General features: G+C 45.0%; 1 protein-coding gene across 2 annotated transcripts in view; it reads left to right on the top strand.

Moving 5' to 3' along the window:
* The window catches only part of zdhhc8b (zDHHC palmitoyltransferase 8b), a 357,552-nt gene that overhangs the window by 274,292 nt on the left and 56,373 nt on the right, over positions 1–26,887 (top strand). For both annotated transcript variants that reach the window (XM_072470115.1, XM_072470165.1), the window contains exons 2-4: positions 9,495–9,616; positions 19,986–20,143; positions 21,824–21,996. In XM_072470115.1, the coding sequence (XP_072326216.1) occupies positions 9,495–9,616; positions 19,986–20,143; positions 21,824–21,996 (453 nt within the window). The remainder of the gene's footprint in view (positions 1–9,494; positions 9,617–19,985; positions 20,144–21,823; positions 21,997–26,887) is intronic.

Below are 26,887 nucleotides of genomic sequence, written 5' to 3'. Positions count from 1 at the left end.
CTTTATTATTATGCACATACCATGATTCATTAGAAACCATTGTCAAACCAGGGGCTTGTTTAGCACAGGGCTAAATCACTGGCTAAATCACCAGCCTCCCCGAACAGGCGCCGGAATGTGGCGACCAGGGGCTTTTCACAGTAACTTCATTTGAAGCCAACTTGTGACAATAAGCGATATTCATTCATTCAAACGGTTTGTGCTTTTTGCAGGCTTAATTAATATTCCATTTTTGCTAACAAGCTACTTTCAACATTTCTCAAGTTCATTTGCTTTTTAAAAAGGCGATTATGTTCAGTTTCATTTGCGGCTCCTGGAACATCGGTTTAAACATTTGAGCGTTAACACGTGGAACATTATGGCCCAGCAGGAGATTGGTATTTTAGTTTCTAGCCGTTCTGTGCCATATATAAATATAATAGGTAGGAAAATAAATTCAATGCAAGCTGCGCGTTTTTCATCAATTATTACAGCGCTTTTTTGCACACTAATTCATTGGACAGGACATGAAAAAGAGTTGGGAAAAATTAAGTGTGCAGCTGAGCAAAAAGCACAAACTAAGCATTTTTAGAAATAGCAATCCAATTCTGTCTGGTGTAAATAGTGGAATTGTCTCTCAAATTCGATGTGAATCGGACACAAATTGGTGCTTTGAAATTTAAAACCTCACGACAGTTGCAGTAAGCCACTCATTTCAGGTGGAGTGTTTTTCCCATTTAAGTATGTAAGTTGGTGGGGCAGCGCAGTGGCATAGTGGCTAGCACTGCTGCCTCACGGCGGCGAGGACCCGAGTTCGATCCCGGCTCTGGGTCACTGTCCGTGTGGAGTTTGCACATTCTCCCCGTGTCTGTGTGGGTCCCACTCCCACAACCCAATAAGATGTGCAGGGTAGGTGGATTGGCCACGCTAAATTGCCCCTTAATTGGAAAAAAACTTGGGTACGAGAAATTTACTTAAAAAAAAAGTATGTTAGTTGGAGAAGTACCTAATAATGAGTCCCTTGGAGCTCTTACAGTGAGAACATAGTTTGTAATGTTATTATTGCTATTCGGAAAGGGCAATGCCCAGTGATAAGGTCATTTCTCCCGGGTAGGGAGATATCAACCTGTTTAAACTTCTGTCCTGTTGAGATGCCAGCTGAAAGGTTCAGTCAGCAAAGGCTTGAAATGAGTCTCGGTCTACGGAGTGGTATAGTGTACGAGGGTGAAGGAAGGATGCAAAATAGCAATACAGCGTGAATAAAATTACTTTGTGATAGTATCACTTTGAAGGTGGCAGGACAAGTTGTTAAAGCTGCTAAAAGCGCATACGGGATCTTTGTCCTCTTGTTTCTATTTATAAAGCCAACAAAGAAGGTATGAAATGCCTTTATAAATCACCGCTCAGCTGGAATATTGTGTTCAGTTGTGGGCAGCACATTGTAAGGAAGGATATCAAAGCCTTAGCGAGGGTACAGAGGCGATTTAACAGAATGGTATCAAGAATGAACCACTTTAATAATGTGCAAAGACTGGAGAAACTGAGAATATTCTCCTTAGACCAGCGAAGGTTAGACAGAGATTTGCTAGAGATGTTTAAATATTGAGGGGCTGTGATTGCATAAATAAAGGGAAGCTATTTCCACTGGCAGGGCGGTCAGTAACCAGAGAACACAGATTTAGAGGAGAAAAAACTGGAGAAAATACTGTTTTGACTGAATTCTGATCAATAGCTTTGTGCTTTTGCTTTACTTATTTTTCTTTGTCTCCTTAGAACTTCATATCGTTCGATTGTCAGGGAACTAGACAGTAGATTTTTATTATTTACAACAACACAGATTAAATCGAAATTAGCTAGTTTTGCGATGCTTAAAGAGTTTTCAAAGTGAATGGGACAGCACGGTAGCACAGTGGATAGCACTGTGGTTCACAGCTCCAGGGTCCCAGGTTCGATTCCCCGCTGGGTCACTGTCTGTGCGGAGTCTGCACGTTCTCCCCGTGTCTGCGTGGGTTTCCTCCGGGTGCTCCGGTTTCCTCCCCCATTCCAAAGACGTGCAGGTTAGGTGCATTGGCCATGATCAATTGCCCTTAGTGACCAAAAAGGTTAGGAGGGGCTACTGGGTTACGGGGATAGGGTGGAAGTGAGGACTTAAGTGGGTCGGTGCAGACTTGATGGGCCGAAAGGCCGCCTTCTGCACTGTATGTTCTATGAATGGATTTGTTCAGCAAATCTGTCATCTGGTGGTTTTAGTGGAAACTGTTCCAACAATTGCATCTAACATGGCAAAAATGTGGCTTCAACTGTATAAAACTGTGAAAGCCAAATAGAAAAAATATCCCAAGCAGGAGCTATGTTTTTTGTTCTCGTATGAAATATCTCTACGTTTGTCCCTTACCTCTGTATGCAGGGTACAAGGATCTTAAAAATTGAGACATTTGAATGTAATTGCAACTAAAAACAGGACCCAGGTTAATGCTCAGTTTCCTTTGTTGGAAAGATATTCAGGATGGTTTGTTGTCCTTAAGATGTAGATCAGCCACAGTTGAGCTGGAGGGACTGAATGACGCTATTTCGATAATTCGATGGAATCCCCACAGTGCAGAAGGAGGATATTTGGCCCATTGAGTCTGCACAAACCTCTGAAAGAGCACCCTTCCTATGCCCACTGCCCCACCCTATCCCCGCAATCCCACCTAACCTACACATCTTTGAACACTAAAGGAAAATTTAGCAGCCAATCCACCTAAACGATAGTGACATTTAAGGGGCATCTTGACAAATACATGAATAGGATGGGAATAGAGGGATACGGACCCAGGAAGTGTAGAAGATTGTAGTTTAGTCGGGCAGCATGGTCGGCACGGGCTTGGAGGGCCGAAGGGCCTGTTCCTGTGCTGTACATTTCTTTGTTCTTTGTAAACTGCACATCTTTGGAACACCCGGAGGAACCCACGTCGACACGGGAAGAATGTGCAAACTCCGCACAGTCACCCAAGGCAGGAATCGAAACTAATAATAATAATCTTTATTAGTGTCACAAGTAGGCTTACATTAACACTGCAATGATGTTACTGTGAAAATCCCCTAGTCGCCACACTCCGGCGCCTGTTCGGGCACACTGAGGGAGAATTCAGAATGTCCAATTCACCTAACAAGCACGTCTTTCGGGACTTGTGGGAGGAAACCGGAGCACCCGGAGGAAACCCACGCAGACACGGGGAGAACGTGCAGATTCCGCACAGACAGTGACCCAAGGTGTAAATCGAATCTGGGTCCCTGGCGCTGTGAGGCAGCACTGCTAACCACTATGCAAATTCACGAGGGTGAACGACATCTGAAATAGAACAAAATTGTTCATTGTTTGGTTATTTCGAACCCTGGCCATTTTCAGATGCTGACCATCAGATATCGCGATTTCAGGTTTTAAAAAAATTACTTCCTTTAATGTAGGGACGCTCAAGCTGTTTAGTTATGTGGATCATTTGGTTACACACCATAAAGCCTTGGGCGAGGTTACATACCTTCTATCCCTGTTTCCATTTATTTGTATTTGATGTGCTCATCTGCTTTGGGCAACAGAGTAACAACTCTTTTGAAGCCTCCGGGGCCATTGAATAAGCAAACACAAAACCCAAGGGCATTGTGTTTGGAAAGCTGAATTTCTGGGATAGGTCCTGAAGTTTGGACACTCCTGCTTTAAGGCACCCTGATGCCAAGCAACGTCTAGTACAAAATATCACTTTACTAGTTCTTACTGGGGCGACATCTGCTGTACTTTGAGTTGTATTTGACCTGGTGAATCATTCAGACCTTAGCAACAGAAACAGATGTTTTGGCAGATGAATAAAAACAGCCAATCTGGGATACATTACATGGGACGTGTAAATAGCTGTTGTGGTTCAAAATATTTTTCTAACTCTTGCTTTGTTTAAAAAAAAAACTGATGCAAAGACATTATTAGTAATCATTGATTTCATCGTCTGTAATTTAGGTGCCTTTGGAAAACAAGTTTGTTTTTGTAATGTCTGGTAGATCTATGTGAATTAAGGATTGATAGAATCAAACTGTATGCAAGGAGAACATTCATAGGCCTGCCTGGAACATTTTCTCCTTCAAGTACTTATCCAGTTCTTTTTAAAAACTTTTTGTTGAATTTACTTCCACCGCCTCTTCGGATACACTTCTATAATGTAACCTTACTGCAATTCTCTCCTGTTTCTAGCTGCTACAGAAATTCCCACCTTAAGATGAGACTTCAATCATGGCTTGGCATCCCTACAGTGCAGAAGGAAGCCATTCTGCATCGATCCTCCGAAAGAATACCCTAGCTAGGCCCACTCTCCCTGCTTTATCCCAGTAACCCCACCTAACCTGCACATCTTTGGACACAAAGGGACAATTTATCATGGCCAATCCACCTAACCTGAACATCTTTGGACTGTGGAAGGAAGCCAGAGCACCCGGAGGAAACCCACGCAAACATGGGGAGAAATTCCAAACTCCACCCAGATGGACGTTCACCCAAGGCCAGAACCGAACCCGGGTCCCTGACACTGTGCCACCCCTCTGTCTTTCTCTCTCTTCACTGAATTATTTATTCATTCTTCCCTACTGTTGCAGTTTCTGTTTCCCTCGCTCATTCCCAGAAGAGGGGGCAGCATTCTGTCTCCCTATTCCATACATCAAGGTGTCGTTCCAGTTCCTCTCTTCCTGTATCTCCAACTACAGTAAAATGGAATGATTTATCTGTTTTGCATCAAGATCTTAGATTGAACATTCTGAGCTAACAACAGATTGTGCAGAAAGAGCTTAATTAAAACATTTAGATGACAGAGATTTGAACTGAATACTCAACTTCCAGTGGAGTTAACTTGATTTGGTTTGTAGATGAAAGAGTGCATTCAATGTTGTGTCCTCTGATGAACATGCATATAAATTGGCTGTTTGTAAGTGGATTTTCTTTTCATCTGATGGAAAAGCTATTTGTGCATTGGTCGGAACTCTGGTCAACTGCTATGACTATTGTAATGTGGCGGGCAGGTGGGTACTCATCGAAAGAATGAGGGTGGCACAGTGGTTAGCACTGTTGCCTCACAGCTCCAGGGACCCGGGTTCAATTCCGGCATGGGTGACTGCCTGTGTGCAGTTTGCACTTTCTCCCCGTGTCTGCGTGGGTTTCCTCCGGGTGCTCCGGTCTCCTCCCACAGTCCGAAGATATGCATGTTAGGTGGATCGGACATGTCAAATTTCCCCTTCGTGTCCAAAAGATAGGGTTACTGGGGATAGGGGGGAGGTGTGGGCTTAAGTGGGGTGCTCTTTTCAAGGGCCGGTACAGACTCGATGGGCCGAATGGCCTCCTTCTGCACTGTAGGGATTCTATGAAAGAATGACTTGCATTTTATGATTCCAGGATGTCCCAAATCGCTTTGTAGCAAGTGAAGTATGTTTGTAGTGTAGTCACTGCTGCCATGTAGGAAACAGCAGCCAATTTGCACACATCAAACTCCTACAAACAGCAATGTCACTGACCAGATAATCTTTCTTTAGGTTAATAGGTGTTGGTTGAGGGATAAATATTGGTCAACCCACTGGGGAGGACTTCCTTGTTTTGCTTTAAATTGCTTTAAATTGTGCCATGAGATCTTTTTGATTGCATCTGATGGGACAGATGTAGCATTTCCTCAATACTGCAAAGGAATGGCAACCTAAATGTTGTGCTCAAGGCCCTGGAGGGGTTAAACTTGCAATTGTTGGACTGAGAGATAAGTGGGCTACCAACTGAGCCCAGCGGACATCCATTGAACTGTTGAATGTTTGTGTCCAGGAGGCTTCCGAATATCCAAGTGCTTGAATTGAAGGGGAGGCAGAAAAGTGTAGCTGGAATCCAAAACATTGAGGCCAGGCTGGCTGTGTTTTGTTTTGTGTGTCTAAGGTCAAGACAAAGACTGCCTAGAATCAATACAGCACAGAAGGAAGCCATTCGGACCACCATGCCAGTGCCAGATCTTTGAAAGAATTGTCCAATTAGTTCCACTCCCAAAACCTGTTGAACATTTCCTTTGTTGCACAAGATTTGTCAGTACCTTTCTTTTGCATTTGATCAATTTGAGACATGGCGGTTAGAAAATTGCTGACGGGCTCAAAATCCATGACAGATATGGGAAACCTTATAGCTGTACAATGTCAGAATTTATAAATAAAGAGATGACTGTGCACCAGAACACGATGGCACAAAATGCGAGGCACATCTTTTAAAAATCAATTCTGGAGTTGAATTTTCACTATTCAAGATTCATATGCAGGATTATGTGACATTGGGGAAAATGCCAAAATATACATAAGACCAAAAGACATAGGAGCAGAATTAGGCCACTCGGCCCATCGAGTCTGCTCCGCCATTCAATCATGGCTGATATTTTTCTCATCCCCATTCTCCTGCCTTCTCCCCACAGCCCCTCATCCCCTTGCACCTCCTTTAATTGTTTTGATTTATCTAGTTTGCTGCCCTACTTATTTACCATTGCTGCTTCCCCATACTGTGGGGTCTGATCTTTCAGTTGGGGTCTCAATGCAAAATGCTTGTTAATTTTTGCTTCCATAAAGCCAGCAGTTGTATTCCCAATGGGCTGAGATATCCTAGAGCATTTTCTCACTGGATAATATTTGCAGATATTCTTTTTTTTAAGATCTGCCCAGTCTCTCACAAAGAACAGCGGGTGCTGAATTAAATTTAGCATTTGGATTTTTAAAATGTCCCTGCGCATCTTGCAACCGATGCTGTCTGTAGCTGTAACGAGCAAAGGAAGTAAACTAAGCCATGCATTAATAAAAGAATAATGAATGTTTGAAATCCCAGTGTTACTAATTTTCTCATGATACTCTGGAGTGGGCGGCGGTGGCACAGTGATTAACACTGCTTCCTCACAGTGCCAGGTTTGATTCTGACCTCGGGTGACTGTCTGTGTGGAATTTGCACTTTCTCCCCGTGTCTGTGTGGGTTTCCTCCGGGTGCTCCAGTTTCCTCCCACAGTTCAGAGATGTGCAAGTTAGGTGGATTGGCTATGCTAAATTTTCCCTTAAAAGGTTAGGTGGGGCTATGGGGATAGGGCGGGGGATTGGACTTAGATAGGTTGCTCTTTCGGAGGGTCGGTGCAGACTCGATGGGATGAATGGCCTCCTTCTGCACTTTAGGATTCTATGAGTGACTACATAAGTTCAGATTGTTATTTGAGCAGAGGAAATGAATAGGTGATTTAATTGATGTGTCAAAGTTATGAAGGGATTTGATAGAGTACATAGGATTACACTGGGACGAGAATTTGTCACCAGAAGAGACAGAGATAAGGGGACATGCTGCGGGCAGAGGCATCAAGTTGTAATCTAGAATGTGCTCCCTGGAAGGAGGTGGAGGCAGACTCAAAGGAACTGAAGTGGAACCTTGGCAGGGCAACGGGAAAAGAGCTGGGATATGTGACTAATTTGCCACATCTTTCAAAGAGCTGACATCAGCATAACCGGCCAAAATGCTGCATCGTTTTGCAATTCTTCAAATTCCTGGGCAATCCTAGATTGCTGACAACCTTCATCCCCGGTTATTCCTGCTCTGCTGCTGGAACTATCATTTTAATAATCTTCGTTGTCACAAGTAGGCTTACATTAACACTGCAATGAAGTAACTGTGAAAAGCCCCTAGTCGGCAAACTCCGGCACCTGTTTGGGTACACAGAGGGAGAGTTCAGAATGTTCAAATCACAGAACAGCGCGTCTTTCGGGACTTGTGGGAGGAAACCGGAGCACCCGGAGGAAACCCACGCAGACACGGGGAGAACGTGCAGACTCCGCACAGACAGCGACCCAAGCTGGGAATCGAACCTGGGACCCTGGAGCTATGAAGCAACAGTGCTACCTTGCCATCCGTAGGTGGGCAGGCGATGTTGCACCCAAGCTAATGTATGGTACTGTCCGTCTCTGTTTATCAGGGCAGTGATGTAGCAGTCAAGGTTGACTCTCATCCCAGAAGTCATGAGTTCAAATCTTGAAACGGAATTCAATAAATCTAATAGTTTGAGGGCTGATACGAGGGAAATATGACCATGAATAATGTGTGAGGAGGCAGGCCAGCCTCAACATTCAATTTGGGATACACTTCTCTGCCACCCCAATATTTCAAGCTGCTTAATCTTTGATACCCAATGGCAATGGCTTTGTTTAACAATGGCACCTCTGACAATGCAGCACTCCCTCATTAGGGTGCTGAGGTGTGAACCTAGATTATGTGCTCAATTCCTGGAATGTAGAGCATATTCATTATATATCTTTTTTCAATATTTTATGTAGATTTTGATATATGTCATGAGCAAAACCTGAACTTTTGCAAATATTAATTTTTCCAAGTTTCTTTAGAAAGTATTGTTACTCAGGTTGAGGGATTCTGTTATCTTCCCTCAATATTGTTCCTGCATTCACTGCAGTTGAGATATGAACATTGACAGTGTGACGATTCACTTTCTCCCCAGCTGTAAGTTGCCATTATTAACTAGAGTCCGAATGCCATTAGTGTTCAATAATTAGGGCGGCACGGTGGTACAGTGGCTAGCACTGCTGCCCCACAGCACCAGACTCCCCAGTTCAATTCTGACCTCGGGTGACTGTGTGGAGTTTGCACGTTCTCCCAGTGTCTGCGCGGGTTTCCTCCGGGTGCTCCAGTTTCCTCCCACAGTCCAATGATGTGCAGGTTAGGTGAATTGGCCATGCTAAATTTCTCAAAAGTTAGGTGGAGTTACGGGGCTAGGAGTGGGGGAGTGGGCCTAGGTATGCTGCTCTATCGGAGCAAGAGCCGGTGCAGACGTGATGGGCCAAATGGCCTCCTGCACTGTAGGGATCCTATAATTATATCAAAATAATCAAAGGTTTTTTGATGGCTAAAACCCATTCTAAAAAAACTAATGCGATGACTCATTAAGTTTGCACAGTTGAATATTGTTAACTTTTTTCTTTATAGCACTTTACATGATGGAATAGTAGAGGGAAGCAACTGTCCCTTCTGGATTCCAACATGCGTCAATAGCAGCGATGTCCAAATTATAACCTGTGTACCATTTCTACCCTTGTCTTGATTATAGAGCCTATAAAATCTGAACAACTCATTCCTTCTATTTAATTATTGCGCTTCTGTACCTCTGTTAAGTTTGAAAAGGACAGATTTGTTGCAATTGCTTCATGTGTAAGTACTACAGTAGACCACCAATATTAGCAGCTTAGAAATATACAAATGTTAACCTTTACATTTGATCCTTGAGAATCCACGTCTTGTGGCAGAGGATGAGGCCTCATGTTGGTTTCTGGTGCCTTTCAGCCCTCCAGCAACCTAACATATGCTGGAGACAAGATGATGAATTTTGAAGCACTGTTAAATCACTTTTCTCCCTTCTCAGCGAGTTTGACTGACAAGAATTGAGAACAAAGAGCCTTGTGTGATTCATTTCCCAACCTGTATCATCTTTTGTTTCCAACAGGTGTCCTTGGTTAACAAAAGAAATCTCTGCAGCAATTCCAGTCTACAATGGCCTCATATTCTTGTTTGTTTTGGCAAACTTCAGCATGGCAACGTTTATGGATCCTGGAATATTTCCACGAGGTTTGTGTGTAAAGATTATGTGGCTGCAGTTTTCAAGTTTCATTGTTTCCGAGTGAAGAGCTAGTTATTGCAGAACTTCTGAAGTGTTGGTCATATTAATTTGCAAGAAATTTTGTTGGTAACTCAGTGGTGGCATTAACCATTTGTCTAAACTCAATGTGCATGTGCTAATAAAACATAATGGCCATGAACTAATCTGAGATTTTCTCCAAATTAGCAGCACTGTTCTAAATGTTTTCCTTACAAAATTGATCACCTGCCTTCAGAATTTTAACTTGCATAATTCATAACTGCTTATGGATTGTCACCATACTACTCCTAAAGTGACTTCTTAATTATTCCTCCGCAACAGTGTCAGTGAAAGGGTGGCACAGCAGTGCAGTGATTAGCACTGCTGCTTCACAGTGCCAGGGACCCGGGTTCAATCCTGGCTTTGGGTGGCTGTCTGCGTGGGTATCCTCCGGGTGTTCCAGTTTCCACCCACCGTCCAAATATGTGCAGGTTGGGTGGGGTTCCATGGTTATGGGGATGGAGTGGGGGCCTAGGTAGGTGCTCTTTCTGCACTGTAGGGATTCTAAACCTACCACATAGCACCTTTATATTGTTCCATTCAACAATAAGATGATCACTGTTTCAACTTATATAATTTTTTTTCCTCCCCCCACCCTTGTTCCACCACGAGTGGCAGAACCTTCATCCATCCTCATCCTCGTCTTTTATACTCCCTAACTAAATAACTCTACCATACCCCATTTTTTCCCAGCTAGTAAAACCCACCTGTTGGACCTTGTTGTCAAATCACTGTCACCCATTATATGTTTGGTGTTTAAAGTAAATTTGTCCCTTTTATGAACAATCTTGCAACATTATCACTGCACTGTTTATTACCCATCTCTCAAATAGTTTCTGTCTCACTATAGTAATCCGTAACAAACCTACTGAAAGAAATATGGCATATTTGACTGTTCATTAGAAAATGAAGACAGTATGATTGTAATTTACATCCAAGTTATCGAATTGCCCTTTGCGCACCATGTTCATTGTTTGCTAAAGTTACCCAAATCACACTATTAACTATGGTCTCTGAAAATATGTTATCCATTGAATGGAAAGCAAAGTAGCCTTAGTCACAGAATTACTGGCTCAATTGTTTGGTCTATTTCATTTTGTTAAAATTGGTGCTAAAGTGTAGAATTTGAAATTTGTCAAGCAATTTGGATTGCTGCTAAGTTTAAACTCTTTTTTAAATTTGTGCGCGTTATTGGCAGGACTATAAATGACTTGGCTAAATTCAGCTGTTGTCCAACCTACTGCTAAAGTTTTCCTGTTAAAAATGGAGTTTAGAACATGTACAGTGACGAAGCTTACTATTGTTGGCTTGAATTTGCTTATTGCTCCAGATTTGAACTTCTCGTGTTCTGTCTCTGACTGGCCAAATGCTTGCCATTATTGAAAGGTAGCCAGGTTTATTCAAACTGTCGTGTCTTGGATCGAGAAGACTTGTGTCTGCTTGTCTCCTTCCACTCCTCTCCCCTCCCATATTACTGATTCCTGCCAGCAAGTCTAATCACCCATCTTGGAGTCGGCTGCCAAGGAATGTGTAAGAGGAGCTTTGGATAACGTGCCCATAGTTGTCATTAAAAGCTGCTGCAGATTTTAAACCAATGACATGGAATGTTTCTTTCATGTTGGTGCGTTCACAAACGTGTTGATTAGCAGCACACTTTAGAAGGTTGGTCATTTTTATGGAAAACATATGTTATGAAATGAAAATGAAAATCGCTTATTGTCACAAGTAGGCTTCAAATGAAGTTACTGTGAAAAGCCCCTAGTCGCCACATTCCGACGCCTGTTCGGGGAGGCTGGTACGGGAATTGAACCGTGCTGCTGGCCTGCCTTAGTCTGCTTTCAAAACCAGCAATTTAGCCCTGTGCTAAACCAGCCCCTGAGTAAATTGTTGGAGCTGAGGGCTGACGAGATCGAGTCCTGATAGGCTTCATCCTAGGGCCTTAAAAGAAGTGTTTAGCGAGTTAGTTAATGCAGTGTTCTTCAAATTTTTTTTCTGGGACCCATTTTTACCAACCGGCCGACCTGCGCGACCCGCGCCGGCCGGCCTGCGTGACTCACCATTTTCTCTGATCTTGTTTGCTGCTGAGAAAAATGAAGGAAATGGTTTTGGGTCCCTTTGGCCCTCGTACACGCTCCTCCAATGGAACCTGTTGGATGAAGGTGAAGCCTTCTGGTGTTGGAAAGTATGGAGTCTCCATCTGTCCAAAGTTCTGAATTTTTTTCCTGTAAAATTTTATCAAATAAACACCCCCCCCCCCCCCCCCGAACTTGTAAAAAAAATTAATTAATTAAATGAGTAAAATAAATGAACAAAGATGAATAAACCCCCCCCCCCGAACTTGTAAAAAAATAAATAATGAAAAAAAAAATTAAATGAATAAAATAAATGAATAAAAACCACTACAGAACTTGTAAAACAAAAAGCTGCAATCGTTTAAAAAAAATAGCGGCCGCACTGCGCATGCGTGCCCAATTGTAGGGTCGCATGTGCAATGCGGCATAATTTTTTTTTAAAAAATGTTCTGAAAAGCCAGCTGCTGCGCGGGGATTTGCGCGATCAGGAGCGCTGCTGACAACGGCTCCGCGACCCTCCCGACACCTGCCCGCGCCCACCCGCGGGTCACGCCCCCGACTTTGAAGAACACTGAGTTAATGCATTGGTTTTAATTTTCCAAAACGCCCTAGATTTGGGGAAGGTTCCATTTGATTGGAATGTTATTCAAAAAGGGAGAGAGACCGAAAGCAGGAAACTAAAGGACAGCTAGCTTAACATCTGTCGCGGGGAAAATGTTAGACGCTATTAATAAAGAAGTTATAGAAGAGCACTCGGATAAGCTCAAGGCAATCAGGCAGCGTCAACATGGTTTTGTGAAAGGGAAATCGTGTTTAACCATCTTATTGGAGTTCTTTGTGCTTGGATAAAGGGGAACCAGTGGATGTCCTGTACTTGGATTTCCAGACGACCATTTGATAAAGTGCCAGATCAAAGGATATTGCGGAAAGTAAAAGCTCATGTTATAAAGAGTAACATTTTGGCGTGGATAGAAGGACGGCCAACAGGATGTTGAGAGAAGGCATAAATGAGTCTTTTTCAGGTTGACCGGATGTAACAAGTGGTGTGCCACAACGATGATGGTTGAGGCCTCAACTGTTTACAATTTATATAAATGATTTGAATGAAGGAATAGTTGCTAAATTTGCTGATGACACAAAGATGAACAAGAAAGTAAGTTGTGAACAGGGCAGAGCAGGTTGCAAAAAAATATAGATAGGTTAATTGAGTGGACAAAGATCAGGCAAATGGAGCACAATGTGGGAAAATGTGTAATTGGCCATTTTGGCAGGACAATTTTAAAAACACAGCATATTATCTAAATGGCGAGAGTTTGCAGAACTGTGAGGTATAGAGGGATCTGAGTGACCTCGTGCATGAATTGCAAAAGGCTGGTATGCATGTAAAGCAAGTAATTAGGAAGGCAAATAGAACATTATCATTTATTGCGAGGGGAATTGATTACATAAGTGGAGAGGTTTTACTTCAGTTGTACAGGGCACTAGTGAGACCATATCTGGAGTACTGTGCACAGTATTGGTCATCATGGGGGCGATTCTCCAAAATGGAGACAATGTGTTTGCGCCGTCGTGTTTCATGATGGCGTGAAACGGGCACGGGGACGACCGATTCTGTCCCCCACAGGGGGCCAGCACGGCGCTGGAGCGGTTCACGCCGCTCCAGCCTCCCTTCCCGGCGCCAAATGGGCGCCGCGCCAACCTGCGCATGCATGGGGGATTTCAGCGCGCTGGTCCCGACGCAACATGGTGTAGGGGTTTATGGGCCGACTGCGCAACAAAGATGGCCGTGGGGGGGCGTGAGGAGGAGGAGAGAGGCCGACCCGCCTAGGGCAGCACGGTAGCATTGTGGTTAGCACAATTGCTTCACAGCTCCAGGGTCCCAGGTTCGATTCACCGCTGGGTCACTATCTGTGCGGAGTCTCCCCGTGTGTGCGTGGGTTTCCTCCGGGTGCTCCGGTTTCCTCCCGCAGTTCAAAGATGTGCTGGTTAGGTGGATTGGCCGCGCTAAATTGCCCTTAGTGTTCAAAATTGCCCTTATTGTTGGCTGGGGTTACATAGATTACATAGAACATACAGTGCAGAAGGAGGCCATTCGGCCCATCGAGTCTGCACCGACCCACATTAATCCCTCACTTCCACCTTATCCCCGCAACCCAATAACCCCTCCCAACCCTTCTGGACACTACGGGTAATTTAGCATGGCCAATCCACCTAACCTGCACGTCTTTGGACTGTGGGAGGAAACCGGAGCACCCGGAGGAAACCCACGCGGACACGGGGAGAACGTGCAAACTCCGCACAGACAGTGACCCAGCGGGGAATCGAACCTGGGACCCTGGCGCTGTGAAGCCACAGTGCTAATCACTTGTGCTACCGTGCTGCCCGGTACTGGGTTATGGGGATAGGGTGGAGGTGTGGGTTTAGGTAGGGTGCCCTTTCCCGAATGGCCTCCTTCACTGTAAATTCTATGTATCTATGAATCAGTGGGTCCCGATGGCAGGCCAGACTCCATCGGAGGCCACCCCACCCCCCCCACCCCCCCATGAAGGAGCGCTTTTTCCCACCCCACAGGCCGCCCCCCACCCCCCCGGACCCTTCGCGCATAGTTCCCGCCGGCAGCGACCTGGGGTGAACAGCGGCGGCGGGACTCTGCTTTTTCCGCTCGGGCCAGAGAATTGGCGGCCCTGCCGATTCCAGCGGCCCGCGGCCGATGCTGCGTCAAACGCGGCACCGATTCTCCGCACCACGGAGAATCGCATGCCTGCGTCGGGGCATCGTGGCGCGGTTGCGCGGGGCTCGGAGAATTGCGCCCCATATGTTTTTAAAAAGTCTATTTATTTAATTTTCTATTTTTTAAACAAAAAAATCGCAACAAACAAACCAACAGAAGTAGAAAGAAAGAGATAGATATAAATGTACAACAGATACAGCACAAAACAATAGTCATTACATAATTGGGACACACAAGGCCAGATGATTCGGGGATAGAATCCCCGACCTGTTCCTTCCACTGATAAATGACCTGTCTGCACTCAAACAGGATGCAGGCAAAATTCTAGATCTATATCTCACCCTAGCTGCCAAACAAAATGGCAGAGCAAGAAAACAATACCCGAGAACCCCAGTGCTAAGGGGGAATCGACCAACTCTTACAGCGCAATTTAAACTTTTCTGCACATTCAGACCGGGAACAGGCAGCCATCATATATCATCAAAATGGCAAAATGCCAAAAACAAGGTCAGAGAGAGGACCAGGTACAAGCAAACCATAATACTCGGCCTAGGGCCTCTCATAGAAGAAGTAAAAAGAGAACAAGAACAAGAGCCAAGAGCAAGAATCAGAATTTCCATAATCCCATTTCACATCCCAGATTAAAAAACAAAACACACCAGAGCAGACCATCACCACCAGTCATGCCCTCAATAGGACAACAGGGTGTCACCAGGCCAAGAGCCAAAAGGCTGGGGTTTATACCCCACAGAGTGACCCCTGGGAGGGAGGGCAGCCCCCCCCCCCCCCCCCACGCGCGCAAGCGCGCACACACACACACACACGCACACACACGCACACACACACACACACACACACACACACACACACAGAGCCAGGGCCACCTAAAAGAAGAAAGGATTAGGCCACCCAAAAGCTAAAGTAGATTTGAATATGAATGCCCATATCAACAAGACCCACCATCCAACACCACAGCCAGCCCTCACCGGCACCAATACTAAGAGAGAAATAGCAGCCTGCCCTCAAGGTCCGAGGTAGAGTGAAGAAGAAGAGCAAGAACTGTCAGAAATAACCCCTCGGAGCCACAAAGCACCGCCCAAGCCATTACCACTAGACGGGAACCAGCCAACCAACCGTAAAGTGGGCCCCTTTCAACTCCCAAGACTAGACGAATAAGGACAATTACTGGACATAACCTTCAGATCCATCCCCTCTCTGGATGTGGACCCACACACACCGGATTCCCCCACAACAACCGCAATGCCAAGCCTGGCCTAGCCCAGCACCGACACAAAGAAAAAAAGTAGGATTGGAGAATTGGCTCCAAGGACTCCATCAACATCCCAGTCCCTACACCTCCCAAAGTAGAAAGAAAACTGATTATGGAGGACCTTCCTCGAACATAGCAAGGACAAATCTACACTTACCACCCACACCCTCCATTCCTCCCCCTACTCCAGCTCTTCTCATCCTCCCTCCAAGAATAGATTAGGATAAAGAAACTGTGTGCAAATCCCGAACTCGATATTCAGCCTAACATGATAAAACCTTATTAAATCAGGATAATTCATGGTGCAGGACATCACGTCTGAATAGATTTACTTGCCTGCAAACAAATAGATTAACAACATTAACAAACAACCACATGATTATCAGGGGGTAAAGTCCAGATGACAACTGAGAAACAAGGCAGTCATCAGGATAAAGACCACTCCACTGGCACGTGAAGAAAGTAGACATCCAGGATAAAGCAGGATCTGAAACAGAGAGCACGCTTCAGGATCTTCCAAGGATTCCAACGAATGGAGCATGAACGTCCATAGTTCCAACTTGACTGAGCCCAGGCCGTCAATTACCTCGGCTCCAGCAGTGGGGGGGGGGGCAGTCTCACCCGGCTCAGATGACCCCAACCCCTCTCTACCGACAACAGGAACAGGACCACACAGGATCAGGGGCTGGAAGGCCAACCCAACGCAAGGCCAGGGAGATGGGATTAAATGTGCTCGTTCTAATCTAAGCTTTCTGGCCTCTTGATCCAGACTCCCAAGAGATGGCAGCCTGTTCTCAAACTCGGCTGGGAACATCACCACCACCTCGTCGGAGGCATCAGATAAGACCGGGTTCCTCACCAGCTCCCCTTTGTCTTCACCCGTATTCTTCAGGATGGCAACAGGCCATGCAATAGGAACTCAATCATGTGGAGGCGGGCTTGCGTCAGAGACAGTGCTCTCTCTTCAACAAGAACCTTTTCGTGTGCAGTCACCACCTCCATAAAGACGCCTTGCAACTCTTGAAATTGGATTTTACCGTCCTGCAGCGCAGAGCCAAGACTACCAGATGGATCACCTTCATTGCTAAAAGCTATCATCCGATGTTGTGCACCACATCACCAGGGCGGGAAACCCTTCATAGGCAGCTGCGCCACCAAAGACAAAGCCTGACTCCAGCTCGCTCCAGCCCCCACAAATCAACAACAATCAAAGCATATTGTCTTGACTCAAAAGTGCTGAAATGTTGACCAACAAATTACGGCACATAGTAAAAGCCTGTAAACCGAAAAAAGACATTGAAGAGACATGCTTAAGGATAAAAACAAAGATTAAAAGATGAGCAGAGCCGGAGTTTGCGAAAACGCAACCACTCCCATGCTCACATCACATCATCTCTTGGTCACCTTTTTTAAGGAAAGATGTAAAGAAAGAAGCAATTCAGAGAAGATTTACCAGACGTAATACCTGGAATGTGTGGGTTGTCTTATGAGGAAATGTTGGGCAGGCTGTGTTTGTGTCAGCTGGAGATTAGAAGAGTAATAGGTGACTTGATTGAAACTTGATTTTTTTACCCAATACATTTTTTTCCAATTATGGGGCAATTTAGCGTGGCCAATGCACCTAACCTGCACATCTTTGGATTGTGGGAGCGAAACCCACGCAAACACGGGGAGCATGTGCAAACTCCACACGGACAGTGACCCAGAGCCGGGATCGAACCTGGGACCTCGGCGCCGTGAGGCTGCAGTGCTAACCCACTGCGCCACTGTGCTGCTCTTGATTGAAACACTTACGATCCTGAGGGGTATTGACGGAGTAGATATGGAGAAGATATTTCCTCTTGTGGAAGAATCTAGAACTAGAGGAGACCGTTTAAAAAATAAAGGGTCGCCCATTCAAAACAGGTTTTTCACTCAAGGCCGTGAATTTTTGGAACTCTCTTCCTGAAAAGGTGGTAGAAGCAGAGTCTGAATATTTTTAAGGCAGTGGTGGATAGATTCTTAGTAAGAAAGGAGGTGATAGGTGATCGGGGTAGGTGGGATGCAGATTTGAGTTCAGTATCAGATCAGCCATAATCTTATTAAATGATGGAGCGGGCTCGAGGGGCTCAGTGGCCCAATCCTGTTCCTTGTTCGTATGTTTGTATCCGTTTGCCCATTTCGCTTTCGGCTAAAGAACAAAGAACAAAGAAATGTACAGCACAGGAACAGGCCCTTCGGCCCTCCAAGCCCGTGCCGACCATGCTGCCCGACTAAACTACAATCTTCTACACTTCCTGGGTCCGTATCCTTCTATTCCCATCCTATTCATATATTTGTCAAGATGCCCCTTAAATGTCCCTATCGTCCCAGCTTCCACTACCTCCTCCGGTAGCGAGTTCCAGGCACCCACTACCCTCTGCGTAAAAAACTTGCCTCGTACATCTACTCTAAACCTTGCCCCTCTCACCTTAAACCTATGCCCCCTAGTAATTGACCCCTCTACCCTGGGGAAAAGCCTCTGACTATCCACTCTGTCTATGCCCCTCATAATTTTGTATACCTCTATCAGGTCTCCCCTCAACCTCCTTCGTTCCAGTGAGAACAAACCGAGTTTATTCAATCGCTCCTCATAGCTAATGCCCTCCATACCAGGCAACATTCTGGTAAATCTCTTCTGCACCCTCTCTAAAGCCTCCACATCCTTCTGGTAGTGTGGCGACCAGAATTGAACACTATACTCCAAGTGTGGCCTAACTAAGGTTCTATACAGCTGCAACATGACTTGCCAATTCTTATACTCAATGCCCCGGCCAATGAAGGCAAGCATGCCGTATGCCTTCTTGACTACCTTCTCCACCTGTGTTGCCCCTTTCAATGACCTGTGGACCTGTACTCCTAGATCTCTTTGACTTTCAATACTCTTGAGGGTTCTACCATTCACTGTATATTCCCTACCTGCATTAGACCTTCCAAAATGCATTACCTCACATTTGTCCAGATTAAACTCCATCTGCCATCTCTCCGCCCAAGTCTCCAGACAATCTAAATCCTGCTGTATCCTCCGACAGTCCTCATCGCTATCCGCAATTCCACCAACCTTTGTGTCGTCTGCAAACTTACTAATCAGACCAGTTACATTTTCCTCCCAATCATTTATATATACTACAAAGAGCAAAGGTCCCAGCACTGATCCCTGTGGAACACCACTGGTCACAGCCCTCCAATTAGAAAAGCATCCCTCCATTGCTACTCTCTGCCTTCTATGGCCTAGTCAGTTCTGTATCCACCTTGCCAGCTCACCCCTGATCCCGTGTGACTTCACCTTTTGTACTAGTCTACTTGCTGGCATTCAATATGGCACTGCTTGAAATTGACATACAAGGTTCTCCTTCAAACTGTCTATTTTAATACAGCCGCTCAGTCTGGCGAATGCACTTGCCTGATGTGGTTTCGGTGTGGAGGAACTAAATCGAAGATTGAGTTGAATAATTGCTTAGAACCAGAATCACAGAAAAGATTAAAACTAGTTTAGAGCTTCGACCAGGCTTCAGTAGGGATTGTTCACCTCTCAGCAACTAAATGTTTTGCTGAAAGAGTTATGAGCTGCAGCAGAAAGAAATATGATCAGACTGCCTGAGGTGAACTTGAAACGGGCAGGAATTTGAGGCAGAAAACAAAAATGTACTCTTTAAATTCAATACGATCGAAGAAGATCTGGAATTCCGTGGTTAAAAGAAATGGGAGGAGTGATTATACAACAAAGTAACTACAATTAGAGTGACTTGTTTGAGACTGGAAGTTTAAAAATAATTCATGTGAATATTTTCATGGTGAATTCACTGTGTCAATGTGCCTCTCAAATGCGAAGAACTCGCAAATTTATTTTGTTGAACTGAAAATGAAAAATGAAATGAAAATCACTTATTGTCACAAGTAGGCTTCAAATGAAGTTACTGTGAAAAGCCCCTAGTCGCCACATTCCGGCGCCTGTTCAGGGAGTTTGGTACGGGAATTGAACCGTGCTGCTGACCTGCCTTGGTCTGCTTTAAAAGCTAGCTCTTTAGCCCGGTGCTAAACCAGCCCCTAACGTTCAAACCACAATTATACCATCCCTTATATATTTTTTGGCATAGTTGAGTCATCATCCCAGAATGCAGATACCTGTTGTGTGAAATCTGAACAATGGAGCGAAGCTCTAACATTTTAACAGCTTTTGTTTCGTAAAAGTAATTGATTTATTTCAGCTAATGAAGATGAGGATAAGGATGACGATTTTCGAGCGCCACTCTACAAGAATGTGGAAATCAAAGGAATCCAAGTACGGATGAAATGGTGTGCAACATGTCATTTTTATAGGCCACCACGATGCTCTCATTGCAGTGTATGCGACAACTGTGTTGAGGTAAGCGATGCTGTCATTACGGTTGCTATTTAACTTGTTGCTGAAATGTTTTTTGTTCATTTGCATCATCCATTTTTTTCCTACCATCTCCTGAAGACGTTTCTTTGAATATGTCTCCACGAATGCTGGGGACTTTCCATTTAACATGCCCAAGTAGTTGTTATTCGTGTGTCAATCTTCTCAGCACCAGTTATAAGAACATAAGAACTAGGAGCAGGAATAGGCCATCTGGCCCCTCGAGCCTGCTCCACCATTCAATGAGATCATGGCTGATCTTTTGTGGACTCAACTCCACTTTCCCGCCCGAACACCATAACCCTTTATTCCTTTATCTTCAAAAAACTATCTATCTTTATCTTGAAAACATTTAATGAAGGAGCCTCAACTGCTTCACTGGGCAGGGAAATTCCATAGATTCCACAACCCTTTGGGTGAAGAAGTTCCTCCTTTGCTCAGTCCTAAATCTACTTCCCCTTATTTTGAGGCTATGCCCCCCAGTATCCTCTGCAATTTTTGCTATACCACTCATCTTAGTGTCGTCTGCAAACCTGGACACATTGCACTTGGCCCCCAACTGTGCTATTTTTCCATGAAGATTGAACCTGAAACACATTTACTTCCCGTGGAGGTTTCGGAGTAGTGATCAGAAATTGGAACAATGGATTATTTGCCGCTCCACCCCGAAATTCTGTCACTAAGGTCAATTGTCCAACCCCTAAAACTACCTTGGTTTTGATCAGCTCACTCAGCACTGACTGAAATTGAATGAAGAGCCTTTCTGGAATGTTCAGCTCACAAACTCAGAGTTTCATCTACTAAAAAAGACATTTTCCCATGTGTATATTGTGTAGTGGGAGACATCTTCCCATGTGTATATTGTGCAGTGGGATGCAAACAGAATGGTTAAACCAAAGCTGGCAAAGTTGTGTCAGAGTTTGACCACGCCTCTCAAACTGCAATTTACTGAAAGGAGATAAAAAGAACCCCATTTGGGGTGGGAAGCATCCCATTGTACTAACTCGGCAGCTCTTAGTAGCTTTGGTTTCCTTGCATGCATTTCAAGGAGTTCTCAGTGGCACTGTTTAAGGTATAGTGAAACGGCTTTTTGAAGATAGTGCAGACATGCATTATAGTCAACGTCAATCGGCACGGTGGCACATTGGTGCCACACAGTGCCAGGGACCTGGGTTCAATTCCGGCCTTGGTGTGGAGTTTGCACATTCTTCCCATGTCTGCGTGGTTTCCTCCGGGTGCTCCTGTTTCCCCTCTCAGTCCAAAGATGTGCAAATTAGGTGGATTGGCCATGATCAATGCTGGATGGGGTGAGGGAGTGAGCCGAGGTAGAGTGCTCTTTTGGAAAGTTGGTGCAGACTCTAATGGGCCGAATGGGCTCCTTCTGCACTATCGGGATTCTGTGAATTAAATGGGTGCTGGAAGAAACTAATCGCTGATACTGCTGTACTTGGGTTGGGGAAAGGATTGGGTTGGAGTTTCTACCCATTGATTTCCAGTACATTGAAAGGGAGGATCGGCAGAAGATAAATGAAGGTACTATCTGTGCCTGTCTCCTCCTAAAAATTGCAGTGGTTAATACAAAAGACATGCTGTTCAATTTTGACTGCTTCCGAATAAAATTAAATAATCATTTTTTTTTCTCTTGGTTCATTGTTTTATTTTTAGGACTTTGACCATCATTGTCCGTGGGTGAACAACTGCATAGGGCGAAGGAACTACCGCTACTTCTTCCTCTTCCTCCTCTCCCTCAGTATTCACATGATTGGCGTGTTTACATTTGGATTGATTTATGTTTTAAAACATGTTGAAATGCTTGATTCCCCGCACACCGCCATCACGTATCCTTTGCTGTATTGCTACATGGTCCTTTATTGAGAAGCCATTGACTTCTATTTTAAGTTTGAAAATGAACTTGTGCATTCTCTGCACACCTAATGGACAGGACAACAAAGAGCACCTGTAACATTATTAAGCAGCCAAAGGTACCTCGCAAGAGGCATCATCAAACAGAATTTGATACCAAAGAAAGGAGCTATTAGGACAGGTGGCCAAAAGTTTGGTCAAAGAGATGTCTTAAACATTCAGTCCTCTTTTGTATTCTTTAAACTATTAAGATTTTCAGATTTGCTTGATATCACTGAATGCCACAAATCTTTATAAACAACTTCATTGGATTTGAGTAAAGTAATTTTCAAATTTAATATTAAATCAGCGTTAAAACAAATCCTAAAACAAAATGCTCTGAATAATGGAAATCTGAAACAAAAACAGAAAATGCTGGAAATATTGAGAAACAGTTCATCTTTCACGTCGGTGACCTTGCATTTGAACAGGAATATTTGAGATGTAACACATTTTAAGCAAATTCAGAGGCAGAGATTGTTATTTATGAGATGAAGGATGATGGCAGATTTGCAAAAACATTGATTAAATTCAAGGGTGAATTTAAATGCTTGACATGGACTTTTGTGTTAGGATTGATTTTGGTTTAACTTTTATTTCAGTTACAATCAAACCTCCAAGTGCATCACATGATCAGCACTGTTTCTAGGGAACCCATCACCTCTTTATTAGTTTCTTGCGTGAAACTTTGATGCTCCCAGACATTAAACAAGCAGACCGCATTTCCCAGGACCCTCATCCTTCAACAACCCCCCCCCCCCCTCCAACCAACCTTCAAGAGGTCCCTACATACCCACCCTGCACCCCCTTCATGCTCACACTCCTTTCATGGACATGGCTCCCCCAGACCTTGACATTGTCATCCAGATACCGTGGCACTGCCACCCTGGCAGTGCACCTGCTGGCTGAGTGCCAAGGTGGCAGTGCCCAGGTGCCAGCCTGGCGATGCCAGGGTGCCTGTGTTCTGGGGGGGGCGGTTCCTGTCCCTGTCCATGACCAACCCACCGACGGCCCGGGACCAGTGCATGTTTGTGTGGACCAGTACTGAATGGCGCCTGGCTGGGGACTCCCTGGGGAGGCTGTCCGATGCGGGAGCCCTGTAGATCCCGGGTGAGCACGCCTAAGTGAGTTTAAAACCTACTTTGACATGCAAGACTTGGTTACACTCATTATGGGCGGGGTCCTGATCGAACTGGTTGCTGGGAAGCCCGCGGGAGGCCTCTCCCGGCATCTACTGGCCGTGTTGCACTCCCATTTGGGCGTGATGTAGCCGGCAGATCGCATTCTAAATTTCTGTTGAATAATCTTGGAGTATCCTTATCTCAAAGGGCGGCACGGTGGTGCAGTGGTTAGCACTGCTGCCTCACGCCGTCAAAGACCCGAGTTCCATCCCGGGTCACTGTCAGTGTGGAGTTTGCACATTCTCCCCATGTTTGCGTGGGTTTCGCCCCCACAACCCAAAGATGTGCAGGGTAGGTGGATTGGCAACGCCAAATTGTCCCTTAATTAGAAAAAAATAATTGGGTACTCCAAATTTATTAAAAGGAGTAAGAGTATGCTCAGCTCAAGAGATCGCCTCTCCATCATCCATCGACTGTAAGTTGGGCATGGCTTCACTGTGCTTTTTGGCAGGCAACATAAAATAGTCAAAATTTACTCGACTGTTCGTTATGTAGCAAAGAGTTGAATTAAACTTGAGTTTTAAAACCGTTTTGAGGTGTTGAAGCATTGAGTGTGAAAAAAGAAAGGCATATATTCAGAAATAATTTTCTCTATATGCTGAGAGGCATTGCATTTCGCAGTAATTCCGGATGTTTGAAGGGTTTTGAGACACTGAAGAGAATGATACGGTGATGTATAATTAGATGTCTTTCTTATTCATTGTTCTTCCCAACTGACAAAATATAAAGCTCTTCAGAACTGCAGATGCAACATGCTGTAGTTTTGGGGATGTTATTTTAGAATTATCTTCAGAGTATCCTTTCTTTTTAAATATGCTTTTATTGGAGTTTTTCATTTATTACAGGTGAGCGCTTGCTTCATATCGTCCCATCTTACAATTGCGTCCCTCCTAACCGAGGTTATAAATAGTTTACATCTCTTTTCTGTACAAGTGGTCAAAATTTACATTATTGTTATCAAACATATACGGAGAACAATGGGGAAAAAATAATAACACACAGAAAGAGCTAATGAGATAGAACAAAAATACTACAGCGAAAACTGGTGATCTATTTACATTGCATTAACTGGCGTTTGTATAAATATATGCGGATGGTTTCATTTTCTGAGCCCCTTTTATTTCTATGCTTTTCTTGAGACTTCATACAGTTTACATTTTATTCGTCACATCCATGTATGGGCACCTGTGCCCCCCTGTGCATTTCCCCTCTTCCTTTCCTTGGTGTGGGTGCTCTCTTTTCTTCACCCCCCCCTCCCCCTCCCTCCCTTTCTCTGGTTCCTACTCCCCACCTTTCTCCCTCCCAGATGCTGGTGATGAACAAGTCTTCGAAGTGGCTGGTGAATTGTTTCCACGTATGTGGAATCCTGCGTCTGATCCCCTAATTGCAACTTTTATATTTTCTAAATTTCGGAACTCCGCTAGGTCAGAGAGCCAGTCCGAGGCTCTGGGCAATCAGAGAAGCGAAAGCCAGGGCATTGGTCCGTCTCTCCATAAAGAGCTCTGGATGCTCTGATACCCTGAAGACTGCCACTGAGTTGATGGCTCCATCTTGACCCCCACCACTCTGGACATGGCCTCAAAGAAGACGGTCCAGAACCCAATGAGTTTGGGGCAGGACCAGAACATGTGGGTGTGGTTACTCGGACCCCCTGACATTGCTCAAAGTTATCCACCTCTGGGAAGAACCTGCTCATGCGTGTCCTGGTTAGGTGCACCCTGTGCTCCACCTTTAGCAGCATTAGGCTAAATGAGGAGAAGGAGTTGACCCTATGCTGAGCTTCGATCCAGAGTGGTTCTCCTCTCTCAATGTCCAGCTCCTCCTCCCATTTTTCTCACGTCTTGACCAGTGTGGCCCCTACCTCTTCTAACAGTTGTCTGTATATGTCGCTGCATTTACTTCCCTCGAGCAAGTCCGGTGCTAGTAGTCTATCCAGTAGGGCATGTCTGGGTATCTGGAGGAACGTCGTGGTCACCTTGCGGAGGAAGACTTGCAACTGCAAGTACCGAAGCTTGTTCGCGTTTGGGAGTTGGAGCTTCACTGTTAGCTCCCCTAGGGTTGCTACTCTACAGTCCACGTACATTTCCCACACCGTCCGTACCGCTCAGTCCTCTCTCCACATTTTGAAGGTGTGAGTCACAAGCTTTTACTATCTGTTTTTTATGTTCCTGGCCAGCTTTTTCTTGTACTCTTTTTCCCTCAAAGAACAACAAAAGAACAAAGAAAAGTACAGCACAGGAACAGGCCCTTCGGCCCACCAAGCCCGCGCCGAACATGCTGCCCGTCTAAACTACAATCTTCTACACTTCTGGGGTCCATATCCCTCTATTCCCATCCTATTCATGTATTTGTCAAGATGCCCCTTAAACGTCACTATCGTCCCTGCTTCCAGCATATACTCCGGTAGCGAGTTCCAGGCACCCACTACCCTCTGTGTTTAAAAAAAACTTGCCTCGTACATCTCCTCTAAACCTTACCCCTCGCACCTTAAACCTATGCCTCCTAGTAATTGACCTCTCTACTCTGGGGGAAAAAGCCTCTGACTATCCACTCTGTCTATGCCCCTCATAATTTTGTAGACCTCGATCAGGTCACCCCTCAACCTCCGTCGTTCCAGTGGGAACAAACCGAGTTTATTCAACCTCTCCTCATAGCTAATGCCCTCCATACCAGGCAACATTCTGGTAAATTTCTTCTGCACCCTCTCTAAAGCCTCCACATCCTTCTGGTAGTGTGGCGACCAGAATTGAACACTATACTCCAAGTGTGGCCTAACTAAGGTTCTATACAGCTGCAACATGACTTGCCAATTTTTATCCTCAGTGCCCCGGCCAATGAAGGCAAGCATGCCGTATGCCTTCTTGACTACCTTCTCCACCTGTGTTGCCCCTTTCAGTGACCTGTGGACCTGTACACCTTGATCTCTCTGACTGACAATACTCTTGAGGGTTCTACCATTCACTGTATATTCCCTACCTGCATTGACCTTCCAAAATGCGTTACCTCACATTTGTCCGGATTAAACTCCATCTGCCATCTCTCCGCCCAAGTCTCCAAACAATCTAAATCCTGCTGTATCCTCTGACAGTCCTCGTCGCTATCCGCAATTCCACCAACCTTTGTGTCGTCTGTAAACTTACTAATCAGACCAGTTACATTTTCCTCCAAATCATTTATATATACTGTGAACAGCAAAGGTCCCAGCACTCCCTGCGGAACACCACTAGTCACAGCCTTCCATTCAGAAAAGCACCCTTCGATTGCTACTCTCTGCCTTCTATGACCTAGCCAGTTCTGTATCCATCTTGCCAGCTCACCTCTGATTCTGTGTGACTTCACCTTTTGTACCAGTCTGCCATGAGGGACCTTGTCAAAGGCCTTACTGAAGTCCATGTAGACAACATCCACTGCCCTACCTGCATCAATCATCTTGTGACCTCCTCGAAAAACTTTATCAAGTTAGTGAGACACATCCTCCCCTTCACAAAACCGTGCTGCCTCTCACTAATACGTCCACTTGCTTCCAAATGGGAGTAGACCCTCCAGTAATTTCCCTACCACTGACGTAAGGCTCACCGGCCTGTAGATCCCTGGATTATCCTTGCTACCCTTCTTAAACAAGGGAGCACATTGGCTATTCTCCAGT

Source organism: Scyliorhinus torazame, chromosome 1, assembly GCF_047496885.1.
Source record: "Scyliorhinus torazame isolate Kashiwa2021f chromosome 1, sScyTor2.1, whole genome shotgun sequence".
NCBI classification, from domain to species: Eukaryota; Metazoa; Chordata; class Chondrichthyes; order Carcharhiniformes; family Scyliorhinidae; genus Scyliorhinus; species Scyliorhinus torazame.
Note: the sequence above shows the minus strand (reverse complement) of the source record. Positions and strands in the feature narration are given on the sequence as shown.